The sequence below is a fragment of the Taudactylus pleione genome, unplaced genomic scaffold (genome assembly GCF_031769625.1).
Source record: "Taudactylus pleione unplaced genomic scaffold, aTauple2 ptg000139l, whole genome shotgun sequence".
Taxonomy (NCBI): domain Eukaryota; kingdom Metazoa; phylum Chordata; class Amphibia; order Anura; family Myobatrachidae; genus Taudactylus; species Taudactylus pleione.
In genome coordinates, this window is record NW_028284541.1 from 4,709,451 (window position 1) to 4,731,483 (window position 22,033).

The 22,033-nt window shown below is 42.3% G+C and overlaps 1 protein-coding gene across 1 annotated transcript in view; it reads right to left on the bottom strand.

Moving 5' to 3' along the window:
• The window catches only part of CUNH14orf39 (chromosome unknown C14orf39 homolog), a 213,958-nt gene that overhangs the window by 23,746 nt on the left and 168,179 nt on the right, over positions 1 to 22,033 (bottom strand). Inside the window, exons 11-13 of the mRNA XM_088473763.1 lie at positions 8,086 to 8,219; positions 7,840 to 7,925; positions 2,738 to 2,811 (exon numbers count right to left, since the gene is read on the bottom strand). Coding sequence (XP_088329889.1) covers positions 2,738 to 2,811; positions 7,840 to 7,925; positions 8,086 to 8,219 — 294 coding nt within the window. The remainder of the gene's footprint in view (positions 1 to 2,737; positions 2,812 to 7,839; positions 7,926 to 8,085; positions 8,220 to 22,033) is intronic.

Genomic DNA, 22,033 nt, shown 5'->3' on the forward strand with positions numbered 1-22,033 from the left:
GATCAACATTCTGCGCTGTCTCAGTCTGTTCCCGCAATGCCGGTAGGCACTAGGACTGTCGAAGCTGGATAATTGGCTGAGACAAGATCAGCTTAAAATTAGATCGTAAAGACGCCATCTTGCGACTGGCCGCAAGACGCCATTTTAGGAAATGAGATCGTAATACGCCATTTTGCGAATGGCCGCCCAAGCGCCATTTTAGGTAAACTCACACTTAAGTACATATGGCGATATTACTATTAGCATCATGCGATTGCATCTTTCACCATTTCTCATACACACATTAATACGCACAATTGCGCTGTTAACTAGTCGCATATTAGCGAATGCATAAGATCCTGTATGAAAACGCTGTTTATTAGCTTCATGCGCACGCATCTGCCCCAAGTTAACTAGCGTCTTTATATCAAACCCCAAATACTTACACAGTACATATACACATAAAAGGTGTCATAAGCTTTAAAGTATAAGATTCAAGTTTGTTCATTTATTATAATTGCTGTGAAATAAAGGTTATTTGGTAGCTAAGGTTTAATACATGATAAGTAAGCCATGTTTGATATTATACTGATTTGCACCCTCTCCACAGCTTCCCGGTATCGTCGGTGTGAAGATCGCAACATGCATTCTCAACTTATGGACCGCAGAGACTTAAAGCACCGAAATGTACATAATATGACCAACTGTTAGGATGTGCATGAGGCAGGAAACCAGAGACAACCAGTTGTTAGAGGCTGGACTGTGTCTATTTGAATCAACCTGTTAAATGCTCTGCAACAGATGCATCCTCCTTGGGAACCAATGGCATCAGCGACAAGCCTCTCTATTGTGTTGTCTGTTTCTGTGAGAGTATAAACGTGTGTGTTGTGACCCCAGTCTGAGTCTTCTTGCTGAATGCTGATTGACGGGGGTTTCTTGCTGATGCCTACATCTGGTCCAGAGCGCTGCATATGTATAACTGTACTTGGGTCTGTATAATTCTTTGCGCTAAATTGTACTTAGATCATAGCGTGTAACTGACTGTACTTTTACTGGAAATATCACTTTGTGCTTTGGAACCACAGGTTCAAGGTCTGGAGTCTTTATTTACTATATGACTGCGTATGCAAAATAGCGTCATCCTTAGAGGTTTATAGGCAGGATATTAGAAAGTATAGGCAGGGTATTAGAAGGTATAGGCAGGAGTGTATAGAGGTTCTAATTCAATATCCTTAGGACCCATCTCCGCTCTTACAGGAGATGTGTCCTGCTGAATGCACTACTGCGCATGCACGTTTTCCTCCTCCACCGTCCTTGGTGCACTCCACATTTTTCTGGCCCTGTAGAACCATGCTGTACCACCACCGCTCAGGTGCCCAAGCACGCTGCTGGGCCCCACAGTGAGTAAGCAGCCTGATGGTGCATTCTGCACTAGGTGCACTACAACACCCAGCTACCCCTTGCTTGCTACAGGCTGACACTGTAACATTCTAAATCAAAGGATAAGGTGAAAGGGAAGACCACTGCACTAGCAATTTATCAATTTAATATTCCAAATTCTGGTATACTCCAAACAAATATTGATACTGAGTGGGGTGCTGCCAAGGACAGTGCACAAATACACAAACACAGTCCAACCAGAGGGAGAAGAAATGTCCTATAGTGGCGCCACTATAGGACATTTCTTTTCCCTCTGGTTGGACTGTGTTTGTGACACTGTAACTCCACTGCTAATACCACTCTGTGCATACCACTGTTTAACCCCTTTATTACTTGTTACCCTGCTGTTAACAATAAACCTACAAGTCTGGTTAAGGATCACAATGCCGCTGGTGCTATTTGTTAACCTTACAGGTTCAACACCAAAAGGACATATCAACATGTCTCTCCACTTGTTATGTCCTACACTGAATTATTTGTGTAAGAGCTGTGCTGGTTGTTTACTCATACATAAAAAATGTTTACTTATGTTTGTGCATTGGGGCAAAATGGTTGAACAGTGGTTATCATTGTTGTCTCACACAGTGCTGGAGTCCTGAGTTCAATTCCCAAGCAGTACCCCTTCTGTCTGGAGTTTGAATTCTTTCTGTCTTTGCTCTGGTTTCCAAGACATACAGTATATGGCAGGTTCATTGGCTGTTTGCTAAAAATGGCCACGTGTGTCAGGGAATTTAGGCTGTAAAGGTGCGTACACACTGGGCGATTAAAGTGGACGACTGAATGATAACGATATTGTTATCGTTCAGTCGTTCACTTTATCGTCCATTTTTTCACCTAGACGATAAACGATAACGACGAACAATGCACGTTCCCGCAGGTCGTTCATCTTTATTGTTCATCTGGCAAACATGCAGGCCAACCTCACAATATTGTCAGGTTGCTGCATGTTGGGGAATAGGGGAGAGAGCCCGTCACTGAACGATATCGTTAATGATATCGTTCAGCGGGTGTGCTCAATGTCATGAACGACATTGAGCACACCCTGCCAGGGATACAGTAGACGATATCGCTCAGGGAGCATATCGTCTAGTGTGTATGCCCCTTAAGGCTTGAACAGGGACTAATGCGCATTACAAATATTGTATGTACAGCATTGTGTAATATGGTGCCACTATATAAATAAACAATACTATGTTACATTCATGAATCTACATGCTGACTGTCCAGCGCTGCAGAGTATGACGTTGTCTTTACAAATAAACAATTTTCTTCCAGAATTTCTTTCCCAATAAATGTGTGAAATGCTTACTACTATTACCTTAGCTGAAGTTGAGGGCGCAAATTGGTTGTTGCTGGAGCAGCGTCTTTATTTTCATCATAAATGAATGCCTCCTATAAAAATAAAGCAGCATATACAGTTTTTCACATTTTATACTTTTGTGCTTTTATTAATTCAAGGACATTGCTGAACATTAGACAAATAATACAAGTTAGGTATAGTTAAAACACTGTCATAGTAGTATCAAGAATACAGACGATAATATAAGTAACCCTGTTTATGCTTAAAACTCTAATGGCCCCTATTTACTACAATCTGCATTTAAAATGCAGTTGTATTGTGATAGTTTTGACTATTCGCATTGCGAATTTAGGAAATATCACATGGATGTACTAACATCTTGCTGCAGGGACAGAGCTTGTGATAAAGCTCTGTCCCTGCGAATTCCGCCACACACTTCTCTCTGTATTTACTGGAAAAAATACAGGGAGAATGAATCCGCACATGTGCTGCCAGGAGATAGCGCAACCGGTGCTCCGGTGAGGTCAAGGGGGCAGGTGGAGCTACAGCTCCAGGCCACCCCATGAAAATAGGCCCACAGGACCTACGGCAGTGCATGCTGTGTTGACAGAAATTTTTTTTTTCCTGTCACCACCACAGCGTTCCGAAGCCCCGTCCATTCTGATGCCAGAATCATCTCCCATTCCACCCCTGCTGCCCGAAGCCCCGCCTACCCTTGGGCCTGCGTGTAAGTCCGCCTCCAGACTGTCTGAAACTCCGCCTCTGAAAGTCCATTCTGAGTTGCACTAAGCTCTGCCCCATAAACGCATTAAGCTCAGCCCCCTTCAGCTGTATACTCCGGGATGCCCAAAGCTCTGGCCCTGGGTATTGACCCCACACCCCTCCCATGGCAACTGAGCTGGCACACTAGTCAGAAAACTCAGTAAAAAGTATACATAACCAGAGGTGGTTGTGATGTCTGTGTGTGTACATATATATATATATATATATATATATATATATATATATGGAGAGAGAGAGAGAGAGAAATAGAGTAGCACTCACTTTATAGAAAATGCATCAGCTGGGGTGCAAATACTTAAGCCAGTCCAAGGGGAAAAGCCATAATATTCAGAAAAAAAGTGCACTCACCAGGCTCTTTAAAAATTTTGAAATTATACTCATCATTTTATTGTAACATCCATGTAGATAGCGATAGCCTTTGGTTGACGTTTCAGTCCATACACAGACTTTTCTCAAGACCAGCTCCTGCCATATCACAAGACAACAGATAAAGATATGTGCTCCCAGGAAACCACCAGCTACTAAATAGCCTACAGGATACAAATACTAGAAGTCTACTAACAGCATCTGCAGTGGAACGCAAACGATCACCCGGTTGCTAGGTGATGCGTTCCAGGCTCTGTGAACATACCGGAAATGCTCCTGTAGGCGATGCTTTTATGAAGCAACACGGGACAGTGGTGGTTTCCTGGGAGCACATATCTTTATCTGTTGTCTGGTGATATGGCAGGAGCTGGTCTTGAGAAAAGGCCTTGTATGGACTGAAACGTCGACCAAAGGCTATCGCTATCTACATGGATGTTACAATAAAATGATGAGTATATTTTCAAAATTTTTAAAGAGCCTGGTGAGTGCACTTTTTTTCTGAATATTATGGCTTTTCCCCTTGGACTGGCTTAAGTATTTGCACCCCAGCTGATGCATTTGCATCCCAGCTGATGCATTTTCTATAAAGTGAGTGCTACTCTATTTTCTCTCTATATATACCTTACTATTATACCCGCGGGACACCCTGGGACTATTGAATCCTAGGGATAATACTGGAACACATTACCTGAATTATTCTGGATCATTGTGATATACAGATAATCATTTAATCTATGATCTATGAAATAATTAACCTCATCAACACCGAGTGACACAGTGCTATTATGAATGTTTTACTGGCTATAGTTATTTAGGGACAGAGCAATGATATATCATCATCATAGTGAGACCTTTATGGCAGTTTAAAGATTTGGTGTCAAGATACCATTAAAAGGTATAGGACTTACATATTATTGGATATAAAAGCTGCTATCTTAGGTAATTACATGATATTGTCTTACTACATAGTCTCAGGAAAGATACTTTGAGACAATACCCATAAGTAACTTTATACAATTTTGTTACAGTGTAACCTAGCCAATTTAGCATTCACAGATAGATATTAAGAAAGATCCGAATGACTGACAGCACCAGGAAGTGTTTTCAATCACTTTTCATTATAATCTTTTTTTCACTTTCTAAATTCCTTAATTTTATATTTCGCCAAGTACATCTGTACATCATATTTTAGAAAACATAATAAAAGTTATATTTTACTGTTTATTCAGAAAACATAACATGGGCACATTGAACCCATGAAAGTGCACTGGACACTATATCTTATCTTTTCTCTTTTTTCTAATGACAATATTTATATAAGATGGTCTAGTAGCACGTCCATACAAATACATTTTGGTTTAATATTCCTATAAAATATAATGTTATATGGGGTTTCATATGAAGAGAACATTTAGTAAAATTTCTGAATATAATAAATATACATGGATAATAAGGTCGGTGCGGCACCAACAGTGTTTTTTCTGCTATGGTGAAGTTATGTTCTTTCCACTTCCGGATTATGGCCCCAAGAGTGCTCACTGGAACATTCAGAAGTTTAGAAATCCTTCTGTAACCAATGCCATCAGTATGTTTTGCAACAATATGGTTGCGAAGGTCTTGAGAGAGCTCTTTGCTTTTACCCATCATGAGATGTTTCTTGTGTGACACCTTGGTAATGATACACCTTTTTATAAGCCATCAATTGGGACTGAACCATCTTATATTAATTTGCACTGACAAGGGGCAGGATTGCTTTCTAATTACTGATAGATTTCAGCTGGTGTCTTGGCTTTCCATGCCTTTTTGCACCTTACTTTCTTCATGTGTTCAATCCTTTTTCTGTGTAATTTCACATTATTACACATAACTTAATTTATGGACATCTATGGTTTGATTTCTTTGAATGTGTGGATTGCATGGGTTGTTGCTGACTTTTGGTGAAATGTCATTAAAATAGCCCCATTACAAATATATTTACTGAGAAAAATGTTGAGGTGATCAATACTTATCTTACCCATTGTATGTATGTGTGATACATATATATATATATATATATGTGTGTGTGTGTGTGTATATATATATGTAAATATGTATATATATATATATACCAAACGCAGGGCAGCACTCCGTAACAAACATGTCCAACAACAGTAGGTAGTTTTGCAAAACTACCTACTGTTGTTGGACATGTTTGTTATGGAGTGCCGCCCTGCATTGGTATGTTCAGTCTGCCCTGCTGCTAGAGGCCGACTGTGGAGGGCACCCGGCTCAGGAATTTGTGGAACCCATGAGTGCCGGAGTATTGGATGTTTATATATATATATATATATATATATTATCATACAAACTCGGCACTCACATGCTTTTCAAACTGCAACTCCTTTGAACATAGGGAATGTTGGTTCCAAAATATTGCAATAATTTGTTAAGCTGGCCATCGCTTCACGGTCATTCCCATCTAGCCAGTCCCTACACTGATTCTCATATAAATGAACTTGATCTGCCATCTTGGGCTCAAGCTTGCATACATTCTAAACATGAAACTGGGTCCTGCCTTAAAGAGACAGGACCACACCCAGGGCTATCAGTTAATAAGCACCTGGAAAAAGAAAAAAGTTTGTCTTACATTTGAAAAACAGGGTGCCCTAGCAAGTGTGACCACAAAATGTAAATAAACGACAGGCTCAATCCACGGCACTCAACCATCTGGGGTGTCCTTGGTATGTGACCACACCATCTACATAAAAAATATCATACAAACTCAGCACTCACATGCTTTTCAAACTCCAACTCATGCAAGCTTGAGCCCAAGATGGCAGATCAAGTTCATTTATATGAGAATCAGTGTAGGGACTGACTAGATGGGAATGACCGTGAAGCGGTGGCCAGCTTAACAAATGATTGCAATATTTTGGAACCAACATTCCCTATGTTCAAAGGAGTTGCAGTTTGAAAAGCATGTGAGTGCCGAGTTTGTATGATATTTTTAATGTAGATGGTGTGGTCACATACCAAGGGCACCCCAGATGGTTGAGTGCCGTGGATTGAGCCTGTCGTTTATATATATATATATATTAGGAATTGGTCAGAAGACCAACAGTGGCATCCCAATCTTCAAAACAGGGGCTCTAACCCTTCCCCTTTCTTCCTCTAACCCTAACTCTCCCCTGTTGGTGCCTAACCCTAACCTCCCCCCAGTGGTGCCTTAGCCTAACCCCCCCTTCCCACACCCTGAACCTAACCCTCCTGAGGTGGTGCCTAACCCTAACCACCCCTCCCCAGTCGGTGCTTAACCCTTACCAACCCCGGGAGGTCCATAACCACCCCATACCTGGGCAAATGCTTACCCTTACCCATATACTTACCTGGGGGATGTCGACGTCGGTATCTTGATCCCTTCAGGATCGTGGCATTGGCTTCTTGATGAGCGTCAGGATTCCGGCGTCGGTATACAGATGTCCGGCATTCCACCACCGGCATCTTAACCGCAAGTGGTAAATTAAGAGGGTTCAGGAGCTTGAGGTGCACATAAGGGGACCGATTCTTGACTTGGGACAAGAGCTGGCAGTGCAAGAGATATCGAAAACTTCAGAAGCCCTCCCTGCATCGTATAGAGTACCACCTCTGCACTGTGTGATGGGCATAAGGCAAGGACTAAACTCTTAGTAGCACATAGGTTTAATAATTTACCATTAATATATTACAACACTTTAGTACCAAACTTTACATCAGTTAAACTATTGTGTATTTTAATGTAGGCTATCCTTCACCTCATTAACCAGATAACGGTTGTAGACGAAAGCTGCTGAAATCAGATATTCTTGAGCGCTAACTTTTCTTGTATATTAGTCCATAAATAAATTGATATGAAATATAAACAATAACTATGGTAATAATCAAACTACGTTAAATTGGATATATCTACTTATCTACATTGGCAGATATTTCATGTTGAGCAATAAAAGAAAGACCTGTTTGTCTTCTTCCACACATTGATCTGGTCTTGGTACTACACTGGTGCATTTGTTGGTGTTGCCGGAAGTTTTTCCTTCTCTACCTGCATAATGATAATATCATAATAATCCCATAACGCATAAATGTTTATTATTTGTCTCATATATAATTACAGAATATATCATTACAACAATACAGTCAGATGTTAATTAATTCGTTTAGAAGCACTAAAAAGAAAAAAAAAAATATTAACTAAAATGTACCTATTTCATTGAAGTAGGGAGATAATTCAGCATCTCTTGGTGGTCGCACTAACTTCTGAGGCAAGTTTGGGAGGAGTAGTAGCTGTGGCCGTTTTTGATTTGATTGGCTTAATCTTGTTTCTCCAGTGAAAATTCTATTTCAGAAATATTACATATATTTTTTTTTTAATAAAATATAAAGTAATTTGTCAATTGAGAAATTCAAATTGATGAAATATATTTACATCTGCAATTATAGATCTGCCAGCTAAAATCAGGCAGACACACTACAGGTATAAAAGTAAATATTTCAATAGAAAATGATTTCAACCTGTAGGGTGTCTGCCTTATTATAGTGGCAGATCTAGAACTGCAGATGTAAATAAGAGATTAAATTGCATCTTCTATTTTATTTGAATGACATACAGTACAATGCACATATTTTAATTACTGTATATCCTCACTAGCAAATTAGTGGTAAAAGAAAGAGCAGTGATTAGACATAAGCGTCCCAGTGATGTGCTGCTAAACTGGTATGGAGACAGTGATTTCTCACGATCAGTGGTCTCACAAATGTTTTTGTTTTGTTTTTTAAAATATTTTACCAGCTATAAATTACGACAGCCAATCAATAGCCAATAAGACAGAGCAGACTAAATCAACAGCATACTCTGTATGCATGCATGTAGTTTTATACCAGCCATTGTGGTGCACAAGTCACCTGTGCTGGGATTTGTCAAACTGTGTGCCTACTGTCTAAACATATAAATGTACTCAACAACTTATGCCAGGACATAGGGCTTCATTCAGAGGCGGCCGTACGGTCTACGACCGCATGGCTGCCTCGATGTTTGTCCAGTGCGCATGTGCACGAGGGAGGGAGGGAGCCGGCTCCTTCGTGCGCATCCTTGAGACCCGCTACGACCGACAGCGCCGGTCGTAGCGGGTCTCTTTCCAAAGGGGGCGAGCTGTCGATGTTAATGACAACTCGCCCCATTTGGAAGGCGGGCCGGGGGAGTGGCAGCCCAAACGGAGGTGTTCCCATGGGAACGCCTGCCGTTTGGGGGAGGCCCCACTGACATCACTAGTGATGTCAGTGGAGAGCTTCCGGCTCTGACAGAGCCAGAAGCTCTCCGGGGCTTACGAAAAGTGAAACCCTACGCAAGGGTCTCGTCGTAAGCCCCGATGGTCGCGATGGTCTATGACCATCGCAACCATCACCCTAGCGGTCGTTAGAGCTGTGGGTGTAAACCCACAGCCTAACGACCGAAACAGAGGCGGCCGGTCAGGATGCAAGCGGCCGCCCAGTTTCTGAGCGACCGCTTGCATCCTCCGACCGCCTCTGAATGAAGCCCTTAGGCCCTCATTCAGAGCCGCTCGTTAACAGCAGTACGCTCGTTGCGTTCCGATGTTGAGAAAGCGCGCATACGTCGGTGCAACACTGCGAATGTGCGTACGGCATATTGCAAGCTTTTTTTGTCTCGTTCGTCAAATTGCGTACAGGAAGTGACATGTCAAATGTGATTGACAGAACAGGGCGTTTTTGGGCGTTGACGGGGGTGGAGATGGAAAAACGCAGGCGTGGCGAGGCGTTTTTTGGGCGTACATACATTATCTAATGCGAACGTCAAATGTGTTCGTACCAAGTCATATGTCACTGGATGATCCTTTTTCCATTCAAACTGCTCGCACAGCTTGGGGTCTGGATTACTCAACCACATTGGCGATGGCCTTCTCCTCCGACCCGGCCCTCCACGATGTTTCATCGATTAATCACGGCTTGTCAGAAAAACAATTAGTTTTGTATTGAAAGCCAGCTTGTAATGTGTTTTGAAATCAGTTTTTTTGGTTAGCACAAAACCGTACGCAGGTGGAAATCATAGCTGCTAATGTCAGGATTACACAATCAATTAGCGTACATTTGTTGGTCTGTTTTTTTTGGTTGATATTTGGTTTTTGTGCTATTGTAACAATAATGTCATCATGTTTGTGTGTATTTTTCCATTTCGCTTTTGTCTAGAGAATTTGCATCCTTATGTAAATTTTAAAGTGTTCCTTAAATTGCCCTTTTTTTTTTTTTTCGTTTTAATTTTTTGGGAGCTCGTTTTTGCCTTGTGGGCCAGGATTAAATGTAAACCATTTCTAAAATAATGTCAGAATACAATGTCGAACATTTTTTCTAAATTTATTGGAAACTAAAAACATTTTCTGGCACATTTTTGCCCCAAACATTTTTGGCAGTGTCATTCCAAAAATTTTTTTAATTTGTGCAAACATAAAAGGTATGGAAACTTAAATCTAAAAATTAAAAACAATTCACAAGAAAGGAGAGGGAAGTTTTGGCCAGAAAGGAATATGGGGCAAGCACAGAAGGAGTGTGGGAAAAGTAGCCAGTGCTGTCAAAGTTTTTTCCCCCGTTTGGCTGGGGGAGGGTGGGCACCAGACCAGGTCCGGGATGTCATCGGGCTGGCCTGTCCAGAGGCAGATGTTGTGGCCTCTGGACTAGGCACAGGGCTAGGCACATTTGGAGGATTGGCTGATGTTGTGCCAGAGGTGGAGGATCCTGATGTTCCGGCAGGAAGGGAGGTCGGCTCCACCATGTGCTGGCGAACGAGCTGCTCCAGGGCATTGGCGATGCGGATGTTGGCCCTGGTATTTTCCGCCAGGGCCTGACCAATGGTCACGTTGGCCGCAGCATTTTGCTCCAGGGCCTCAGCCACCCGTACCAGACTGGCATCCATCCTCTGCAGAATCTCCGTATGGAAATCCGATTTAAAATTGAGTTCTGTGAGGAGGGACACTGCCTGCGAGGGGGATTGCCCTGGACTGGCTTCTGCAGGGTCCTCAGCCGGATGTACTGGTTCCTCCCCTGCAGAGCCAGCAGAAATTCTGCGGCCAAGGCTCCCCTCTGGAGCAGACTCATCCGCCTGTGTCTCTGTTGGAAAAATGAGAAAAGAGTCACATTAGAATCTACATATTGGCACAATAACATTTCAGAGTTGGTGACATCACAATATTTACCTGGGACAACATGAGGAGCCGCAAAGTCTGGCATGTCCGTATCCATGTTGGACACGCCAAACACCTCCACAGCCTGCACACACCCCTGTGCCAGCTCTTCTAAATCATTCAACTCCAATGACACAGGGGTGGGACCCCCACCTGTCCCCCTTGCATGCCTAGCCCTGTCCGCCATTTTTTGTTTCAGGCGATATTTGAAGTCTTGCCATCTGTGGGTGAAAAAGGAACCATTATTCTGTTTTTTTGGGGGGGTTTGGTTTTAGGGGGGTCAAGTTTTTACTTACAGCCGTTTGACATCCCGGGCTAGACGGACATAATCACCCACCCTATTGACAGCACTGGCTACCTCCTCCCACATTCTCCACTTCTGGCTTGCACTCATATTCCTGTCTGCCTGTGGCAGGATGTCCACACACTTCTGAACCAAAACCTCCATCTCCTTTCTTGTGAATTGTGGCTGCCTTTTCTTTTTCCCTGCTTTGGCCGGAATACTGGGCCCAGCAGCCTCTTCCATGTCATCCTCCTCACCTATTTGTTTAAATGTTGAGAAATTTAAGCTTGCAAACTTGCACTATATTATGTTTCAAAATAATCATTGTTTGGAAATGCATGAAATACTTACCGGCAGACTCTTGGCCATTGTTTCCCTGGTCTGTAGCCATTTCTTATCTCCAAACAAGAAATACACCAGAACGTTTTTTTTGGCTCGTGACGTATTTATACATGCGTCCTTATTTTTCGGCCGCATCATTGATTGTGCGTTCCTATGATCACTCCTTAATTTGTGCGGGAAAATAAACACTATTTATGGCTTGGGGCGTCTCGAGTCGAGGTGGCGGTTGTTGGAGGTTACGTTGGTCGGGGTGGATTGTTGGCGGGATTTGGATTTGGCGTTGTTTGGAGTTGTTTTTGGTTTGTCTTTTTGAAGTTTTTTTTTCCGTTCGCTTTTTTTGGTGTGCTTGTTTTCTTTGTCGTGTTTTTTTTTGGTAAGTTTTTGGCCGTCTTACTTTTGTTCACTTTGTGTCTCCTTCTTTTTGTGAATTTTGGCTCGTTAATTTATTCAAAAATCTCCTTTGTTAGGTTTCTTTTGGCTCTGCCCCAACGACCTTTTTATCCGGTGACTTATATATCCTCTATTGATAAGTTTATTTTTTCACTTGTTTATTACATGTTCATGTTTTTTTAACGCAACTTTGTTTGACCTTACACTTTTAACCTTTGGTTTTGTGAGTCCGAAATGTATGAACTAATTCGTGCTTTTTTATCTGCGTATTTTTTGACTTGTATTTGCGAACTAATTAGCGCATTTTTATCTGTTTTCTTTTTTGTCTTGTATTTGCGAACTAATTAGCGCATTTTTATCTGCTTATTTTGTTCCGTGAAATTGGTTGTTTTCCCTTTAGCATTTTTTTAATACATTTGGGCCCAAATTGAGGTAGTCTGCGCACTGTCGTTTTGCTCTTTGCCCAAATGTGTGTTTCTCCCCTTTTCTGTTTTGTCTTGCACCCAATTTAGATTCCTAAATGCCCACCCTAAATTGTTGCATTGTTTATTTGTTATTATTTATAGGTTTGGACAATCATGACAATACCCCGGCATGTAAGCATCATTGGATTGTATCATCAAGCTAAGTAATTTTTCAAATATTTTTGCCCAAAAAAGCCTTACATTCAAATCTTGCCATTTCAGGTTGATCTTGGTCGGATTGTTCTGGCCATGCTCCCGGAAGCCGACCAACCTCAATCTCGTCCCAGGCGTAGGCATCGTAGGCGTGCAAGGCCCCAGATCTATCGAACACGTGTCACCCTTTTTGGAATGCCCGATGATGAGGTGTTAAGACGCTACCGTCTTCCGCCCCAAATCATCATAGACACTCTCTCATTAATAGAGTGATCTTGAGCGGCAAATTGACAGTCCTACAGCAATACCACCACTTACGCAATTTATGGCGGTGTTACATTTCTGTGCCTCAGGATCGTTTCAAACAACGGTGGGAATAGTGGCTGGAATCTCCCAATCCTCCTTTTCCCGGATCCTGAGGGCAGTGATGGAGGCCCTTTTCAAGCACCTCCATCATTTTATTCAAATGCCTTTGGATATGGGTGCCCTTAGTGTGGCCAAGGCAAATTTTTACCAAATAGCTGGCTTCCCACACATCATAGGGGTTGCGGATGGTACTCACATACCACTTCAGCCTCCAGCACGGCTGGAGGCCATATTTCGCAACCGGAAACACTATCACTCCCTGAATGTAATGGTGGTATGTGATGCCTCCCTCCAGATTCTGTCCCTGAATGCAAAATTACCCGGAAGTGCACATGACTCATTCGTCATCTGGCAATCAGGGATATGGCACAAATTAAACAACCTACAAGCTGGTAATGCGTGGCTTCTGGGTAAGTGGAGACCTTTAGTACATAACAATGTTAAGCTTGATACACAGTGATCCTGATGTTGTCACTTCTTTTTCACAGGAGACAGTGGCTACCCTTGCACGCCCTGGCTGCTCACTCCTTATTTGGCTCCCACACCAGGGCCACAAAGTAATTTTAATTCCGCACTTACAGCCACCAGACAAGTAGTGGAGCACTGTATCGGCCTTTTAAAAGGCCGATTCAGATGCCTCGACCGCTCTGGTGGCGAGCTCATGTATTTGCCGGATATGGTTTCGAAAATTGTGGTCCTGTGTGGGATATTTCACAACATCGCCATAAGGAGTGGCGTCCCAATGCAGCCAGAGGATGCCTTGCCTGAGGATGGCCCCCCCGAGGTTGGTCGGAGGTCAGTATGTGGGGGGGCCATACGCGATGATGTGGTGGCCAGATATTTTAGGTAATTATTGGCAGCAAAGAAGTTTTTTGACACAATGTGGTAAGGATTTTTGGAGACATTCTAATTAATTTGTTTTTTGTTTCCCATCTTCTGTTTGATTTCATAATCTTTGGGACTCAAACGATGACTACTTCCTGCTACCCAAAACAAACCTTCATGGGGACACATTGGATATATATTCTGGAACCAATATTGAAACGCAACATTTGTGGAATCATGCTGGCATGCTCCTTCATCAACCAGTTCTTGATTTTTCTTTACTTTTTTCATATGGTGTTTGATGGGTTGTATTTTTTGTTATCACTGTGTGTATTGTTTGTGAGTCAACACTTTGGTTTTTTTGTTATGTTGTGAATAAATGTTTTGAGAGTGTAATTTTGCAAATTTTATTGACCATTGCAAGCAAGTGTAACCAGGTTCACCAACGTTAAAATTGCTTAAGGGTTAATCCTGTAATGACGCAATTTGATCTAAATTTAAATATGCTTTCTGGGTCAAAACAAACACCAAAAGGTATTCTGTACAATCAGTAGGCTTTGTAATCTCGGCCTAAGCAGGTTTCCCCCCAAATTGGAACATGTAAAATGTAGTAATATATAAATTGTCACATACAAAAAAAGGCCAAGCAGATTGTTACTGTTAGCTGTTTCATGTGCCTGTTTCCTAAAAAAATACAACACACAATCTTAGTGACATTAATTGCAAATACTTGCTGGAAGAGTCTACTTATGTCAGTGTAAACAATCTAAGATTTGGAGACAAGGAATGAGACAGAACGCTAAGTTTAAATTTTTTATTAATACAAAAATTTTTAAATGAAAAAAAAAAATTAGGGACGCAGGATCACAGACATACGGTCAAGGACCACCAGCAGCCCGATGACGTAGACCCGTATCCTTTGGACGCACCCGGCTAGGTCCGCCAAACGCCTCTGGTCCTCTGTGGGTTAGAAAAGTGTGGGGCTTAATGCATAATTAATGAAACCCAATGAAAAAACAAGCCAAACAAAGGTATCCAAAAATGGCAATATTGTGACCAAAAGCACATTTAACCCAAAAAATCCAAGGACACAAAAATGGACACCCAAAAAATTGCAAAAATAACCAACAATTTTTGACAGGTGGGATATGTGTATGGGGAAATCAGCAGTAAAAGATAAAGACAAACAGAGATCAACACCAAATTCAGAAAAACCAAATAAAGTAAAAGGCACAGACACACGATTAGATCCAAACATTTTAAAAAAACAAAAAAGATAAAAGGGAAACATACCGTTCAAAATGACGCCTGGCCCAGAAGCAACTCCCTCGTCCTCCTCGGAGGTGGTTACATTCCCCAACGAGGTGGGAGGGGTGATTTGGGATTCAGGGGAGGGTGTAGTTACGAGAGGGGTGGTTGGAGGGGAGGGGGAATTGGGATGGAGGGGAAGGAGCCCCGACACATGTGCCACAGGGTCTGTGCAGGCTGGGGAGGAGGGGGAATTTAGGGAATTTTGGGGTGTGGATGTTTGGCTGGGGGTTGGGGAGAGGGGCCGAGAGCGCCGTCTTTGACGGCGATGACGCCGTAGTCTTCGCTCTGCCCCTAAAAGATGGAAAACAAATTGTGGTTATTTTAGAACATGACCTTGTTAAACGCTAATTTTTTACACCACAAATATGTAAACATGCCCATGCAGATATGAGTACAAAGAATAAATAGGCCATACATGACAACATGCACATGCAGATATGAGTACAAAGAATAAATAGGCCATACATGAAAACATGCACATGCAGATATGAGTACAAAGAATAAATAGGCCATACATGAAAACATGCACATGCAGATATGAGTACAAAGAATAAATAGGCCATACATTAAAACATGCCCATGCAGATATGAGTACAAAGAATAAATAGGCCATACATGAAAACATGCACATGCAGTTAGGGCCACAAAGATAAACATGAAAACCACAGTCAAAAAAACTTACTTTCCGCGATCTGCATGCGAAAGCATGCCAGCAAGCGGGGCGTCCGCCGTTGCAGGTCGGACCACCTGCGCTCCAGCTGGCCGATCTGGCGGCGTGAGCCGAAGGAACGCAGGCGGCCACGTACCTCCGCATATGCGGAACGCTTTTCCCTATTGGTGATGGGGGGAGGCTGGCTGGTGATCCGCCTATCCATCACTTCGGTTAACACCATCAGCTCGCGCCTGGTGAATGCCGAGGCTCTCATGATGGCAATGGTGTATTTTATTAAAAACAATTTTAATAAAGCCCCAAAAACAAATATGATTGGCTAATGTATTTGGGTAATTAACAGGACAAATTCTATTGGTTAGTGTATGAGTCATGTGTTCGACAGGGCCACAAATCTATTGCGAGTTATGATAGGCTTGATGCAGTGACATGCGTAAGCTAATTTAAATAAAGAAATGAACCCAGTAAAATATGCGTGGTTAAAAACAAAGAAAACAAATGGATAATTGGCTCAAACATGTATTTTGACAAATAAAAGCGAATGTTTAAGCCGTACGTATTCTGCAGGTAAACACAAACACGGACAAGACTAAAGTTTATTGCATTGCCCAAAAAAAATGACGAGCAATTAAGATAATTGATATATTGATTGGCATGATACGATTGAGGGAGGTAGGCAGAATAAAGGAGCAGGTAATCGGAATCTGACAGGCCCACTTCCGGGTTGAACATGTGCGCGCGTTCCCTGCAAGCCACATTGGGGATGTACGCTCGCTATTTGGCACGCTCGTTAGTTAGAGGAGGGGTTGGTAGAGTTTGGGGAGGATGTTTAGATGCGTTCGAAATTACGAGCGAGTGCTTGAATTAACATATTTCTGTACGTACGCCGAACGTACGTACGCCCACTTGCGTCCGGGTCTGAATGAGGGCCTTAGTCTGCTGCTGTTGGCCTACTCATTTTATGTAAACATTTCATTGCTTTATAGGGCCAAATAGTAACATGAACATAGAAAATGGTAGATTACATATGCAGATTAATTTTATCAAACATTAATACATAGTTTAATGATTTTATTCAACGGGACATTAGTTTGTGGTGTGAAAAATCCTAAAAATATACCCACAGTTCAATACGTTAAGCTGGCCACACATCTAAAGATTATCATTCCAACCAGCCAAGTAGTTAGCAGGTTGGAATAAAAATCTGGTAATGTATGGTAGCAAATGACAACCACCCGTTTGTTCCAAAATGCCGGAAAACGGACAAAAACTGTCATTCAGAGAAGTTGTTTAAATGAAACGGAATTAACTTGTTTGAATGACCATTGTTTTTCCAGCGGACTTGTTATAATGCTCTTGAGTGTTTATAGGTCACATTGGTTCTAACAAACCCATATTTTACTTTGATGATAACTACACCCCCCCTCCTTCCTTCAATCCACCTGTCATGAGCTGGGAAATTGGAAGGGGTGGACCCGAATTGGGTTGAGTGACAGACACCTGGACCAGAAGGGAGTTTGAATTTAGATAGTTTAATGTCATTCTTTAACATACAGATGAAAGAGGACTAACTGAGTGATGGTAAATAAAGTCTTTGGTGCAGAGATGCACAACTGCAGATACTTAAAACAAACACAAAAAGTCTCTGAGGTTCAGGGGGTACTGTGGAGGAGAGTTGCAGGGTTAAATACTGTAGAACTTGTAGATGAGTTGAATACTGTAGCAGAGTAGAATATATCTCCTGGATGGAGTATGCAGGATTGGGAAAGCACTTTGAATAGAACTCCGGGATGGAGTGTGTTGGATTGGGTGAGCACTTTGAATAGAACTCCGGGATGGAGTGTGCTGGATTGAGTGAGCACTTGGAATAGAACTCCGGGATGGAGTTTGCTGGATTGGGCAGGAGTACTCCCGGCTGGAGTACACAGGAACAGAGTCACAGGTGAACTGGAACTGGAAACAGCAGGGCTCAGAAGCATAGGTCTGGCTAGAGGAAGAGCACTATTGTACTGGCAATGAGACAGGGAAGGGCTTTTATATCCCTGGTCGGATGGTGATTGGCTGGAGTCACTGGAGAGTGCTGCTGACTGGATGGGCTTGGATCACCTGACCTGATCCAAGATGGCCACGCCCATGATCCAGAGGTCTGGCATGCAGAAGCACTGGAAGTGCATGGGTGTGGCTGAGACACCTAGGCAACAGCGGGGATGCCTTGGCCCCACACTGGATACGAAGTGCGTTCAAATCCGACCCCTCATGTGGGCAATCGTATACCTGTCGGATCCTCTTATTTACCTGCAATCCTCACTGCCCAATGACTGAACATCTCACTGCCTAGTGCCACCTGATCTCAGAGAAGGGAGGACCTCCACTGAGATGTTGGTGAGGATTTGTCCCAGTGAGCACAGGGAATGCCCTTGCTGTTTAACAGCTGTTTTTCCTTTGCCCCCTTAAACAGAGGACCTATCTGGGTGACTCCATATTTTGGCTCATATTTTGCCTGCACAGCTGGTGCTGAATTTTTGTCATCCTCTGTGGGGCCAGTCTCCAGTGACTGTGTAGCTTTGCTATTTTAGATCTCCTAAGGCCGTCTTTTGTCAAATACTCCTGGGGGAATCGGTATGAAATACCACCGGCCGCAAGGCTGGCTGTTCGATTCCCAGCAGCGGCAGCCCAACAGATGGACAGATCCCGGCAGCGGCAGCCCGACAGCGCTGGAAATCCTGATCGACCTCAGGTAAGTATATACTAACCTAACTACCCTAACCCTCGCGGCGTCCAGCATCGCTTCGATCGGGATGCCGGGCACCTGTCTCCCGGCGTCGAGAAAATGACAGGCGTCTAGATGTAGACGCCTGTCATTTAACCCACGCCGGGATAAAGCAGTCGGGAAGCCGGCTGTCAGGATCACGTCGCCGGTTTCCCGATTGCATCCCCTCCTGGGGACCTCAAATTATTAAGTGGAGATGTATCTAGCTCCTTTCAGGATAGCTTACTGGTACACCCCTTTCAGACAGACATCCTGGGATATACACGGGACGTGAATTTCCCGGGTCTCAGTCCCCGACCTTGGTACAGAGCAGGGTCGTGGACCAGGGACTCTTCTTTCACACATAGTCTAGACCCGGGTCAATGCGAGTAGTACTTTGGCATCAGGTTACCAATTGGATCATAACATTTTATTTATTATACTGTAGATTTAACTCAGTGTTCAAATTTTCTGGATATTCTGTGTCGAAACCGGATAATTGGGTAAGACAGAATCTGTTTGCAATCAGGAAAACCTGCACGATGCCATCTTGTGAATGGCAGCAAGTCTCCATTTTAGAAAAGAAAGCTTACACAAGCGCCATTTTGTCAAAAATACATAGTACACAAACCACAGTGCAAAGTTGCTAAAAGTAGCACGAACAGCTTTTTAACAATCTTCCCCAAACACATACCGACAGTGTTCAGAATACATAAAATAACTTTCCAACACATTAAAATCACCACAGACTTATATTTGAGCAACAGCAAAGCAGTGGTGTTTTCCCCGCATACATACATTTAAAAGCAATGGTCCCGTAACGCAAAAAGGATAATTATTACTTGGTTTAAATGCAATGTCAGTATATAAAGAAATGAATGTTTTCTGTAACTATGGCTTAGTAAATGACAATTGGACTGTGTTTGGAACTGTACTGATCTACTCTGTTTCCACAGAGTTCCGGTGACATCAATATGAAGATCAGAACATGCGGCTATGAAATATAAATGTTAGAGAGAATAACTATTTGAAATGTTGTAAGCCATAGCAGCTTAGATTTACATGTGGGGGATGCAAAGGGAGGTTGGAGACCTTTTGTATCCATTTGAAATTGTCCAATAAATGCCCTGTAACAGATTTCTAACCCTTACCAAAGGACAATGACATTGTGTAGGCTTGTTTACATTTTTGTCCAAAGGACTGGTTATTCCAGTCTAATCAATAGAGATAGCTTACTGGGACTAGAATCTAATTAGCAGTAGTTTCAGGTAACCAAAAGGATACTCCCTTTCTGATGACCTCACAGGTGAAAGGGGGCGGGAACATAGCATGCACATTCTGAGAACACACAGGCCAGCAGACACACTTGCAAGAGGGATTTTGGAAGAGAGAGGTTCCCTCTCTCACAAGACAACGGAAAATGGGTCTCAGTTCCCCTGGGTTATAGCTAAGTATAAATTGTGCAATATTTAGCCTATTTGGGTGTCTGTAGCTATTTTTGGTGTTAATCTGTTATTAGCTTAGCGTTGTTCGTGGTTTGTAGTTTGCTAAGGATATTCATGAGTCTGTGTTAGCATACAGTGGATGATATAATGTTATCTAATCTGTACTTTTCATCTACACTGTAGGGTACAATAGTCTGTTATCAGCATGCAGGAAAGGGATTGATTATGGAGTTTTTGTAATATTTGTAAATGATTGATGCTGGTTGATTGAGATCCTCTGGTGAGCTGTGTTAGGGCCTTCCCATGTGCTTGAACAATATCTCTGCTTGGGAGAGATAGGCTTGGTATGTGTTGTATACTCATGATTGTAATCATAGGGTGGTATCAGTGTTATATTATGGAAGTTGAATTAATAACAGCTTTGAATGGTCATAAGTAATTGCCGTATGGGTCAGATAGGTATATTGTCTGCAGTTTATTAGAGATGGCTACCTCCATGTGGGGTGAACAAAGGAAATTATAATTCTATCCAGTTATGGTGTTGTATGGGTCAGATAGGTATATTGTCTTTATTATAATTGTGATCATTGATGGATGTATGATTTACAGAGTTACAACTTAATGTGGGTTTTCTTCATAATGGAGTTTGTTTGTAGACCATGTGGTTTTGACAATAGGGCAGGTAGCTTCATAATGGAGAATAAAAAGTTCTGACCCATACAATAGTCCACACAATAATCCGTAATCAAAGTCTAATAGTTCCAATTCCTTTGTAGTAGGGGAGGATAATTGGAACTTGAATATCTTCTTAAGGAGCTTCAAACACACTGTAATCAGGTGGATTTTCAGAGTCTCTTACAGCATGGATTCATATATATGGAAAACAAGAGACAAAAGAAATGCCACCATAGTGTATTACAGTTTTAATTATAATAACAATTTCACAATAAGATGCAATAAAAAAACGGATACTGATTTAAAAATAAAGGCGTACCAGATGTAGTAGGTGTACTGCTGTAACACCTAAATGCGCTTAATGGAAATAAACACCTCCTGGGTACAGGAATCTGCAATCCTCCAAAGTCTGCATACAGATGTCTTCAGTCCAGTACTCCCCTCTGCTTATGTCGCCCTTACAGGATAACACCAACGCGTTTCAACTCTCCAGAATTGAGTCTTTTTCAAGGTGTGATTTTCCTAATGAACTGGAATCCTTTAAGTACCCTCCCCCTGTACTCAATTGGTCAGTTACAGATCTCATACTCAAACAATATCTAACATACATTATCACATATGACTAGACATAAACATATTCCTTATATGATTTCAAGCCAATGTTTGACCATCATGAGGTCAAATGAGTCCATAAAACACAAAATTATATCATTGGAACGCACTCTGCCGCATTTCCGGTCCGGGGGTGACCCGCATACGTCACTTCCGGCGTCACCTCCGGTCCATCCTTAGACTCTGTCCTCCCAGCCCACAAAGCCAGGCATAGGAGGTTCCTACATGCGGATCACCTCCAGGCTGGTTTCAACTCTGCCTTCATATCACGATGGCCGGGAACTCACTGCCCACGTGACCGCTAGTGTCACTTCCGGTATGTGAATCTCCACTCTCAGCTGATGTAATACCAGAATGGCCCCAAATCTGTGGAGCGCAGCAGGAATACCCATTCCTACTCGTCATATCCGGTCTCGTCATGCATAACGCACATTAGCACCATGGAAACCAACAATAAATAAATAGATAAATAGATACAATAACGTGGATCATTAAAAACACTCTTAGGTACATAAAACTATAAATAAAAGCACACATCTGGATTCTTAAGTAAAGGGGCATAAATCCTGCCTAATTAGTGACCCTATCATACATCAATAATAATAAAAAATATATATGTTAAAAAAAGGGGATATATAAAATCCAGTAAAAGGTGTATATATTATAAAAACCATT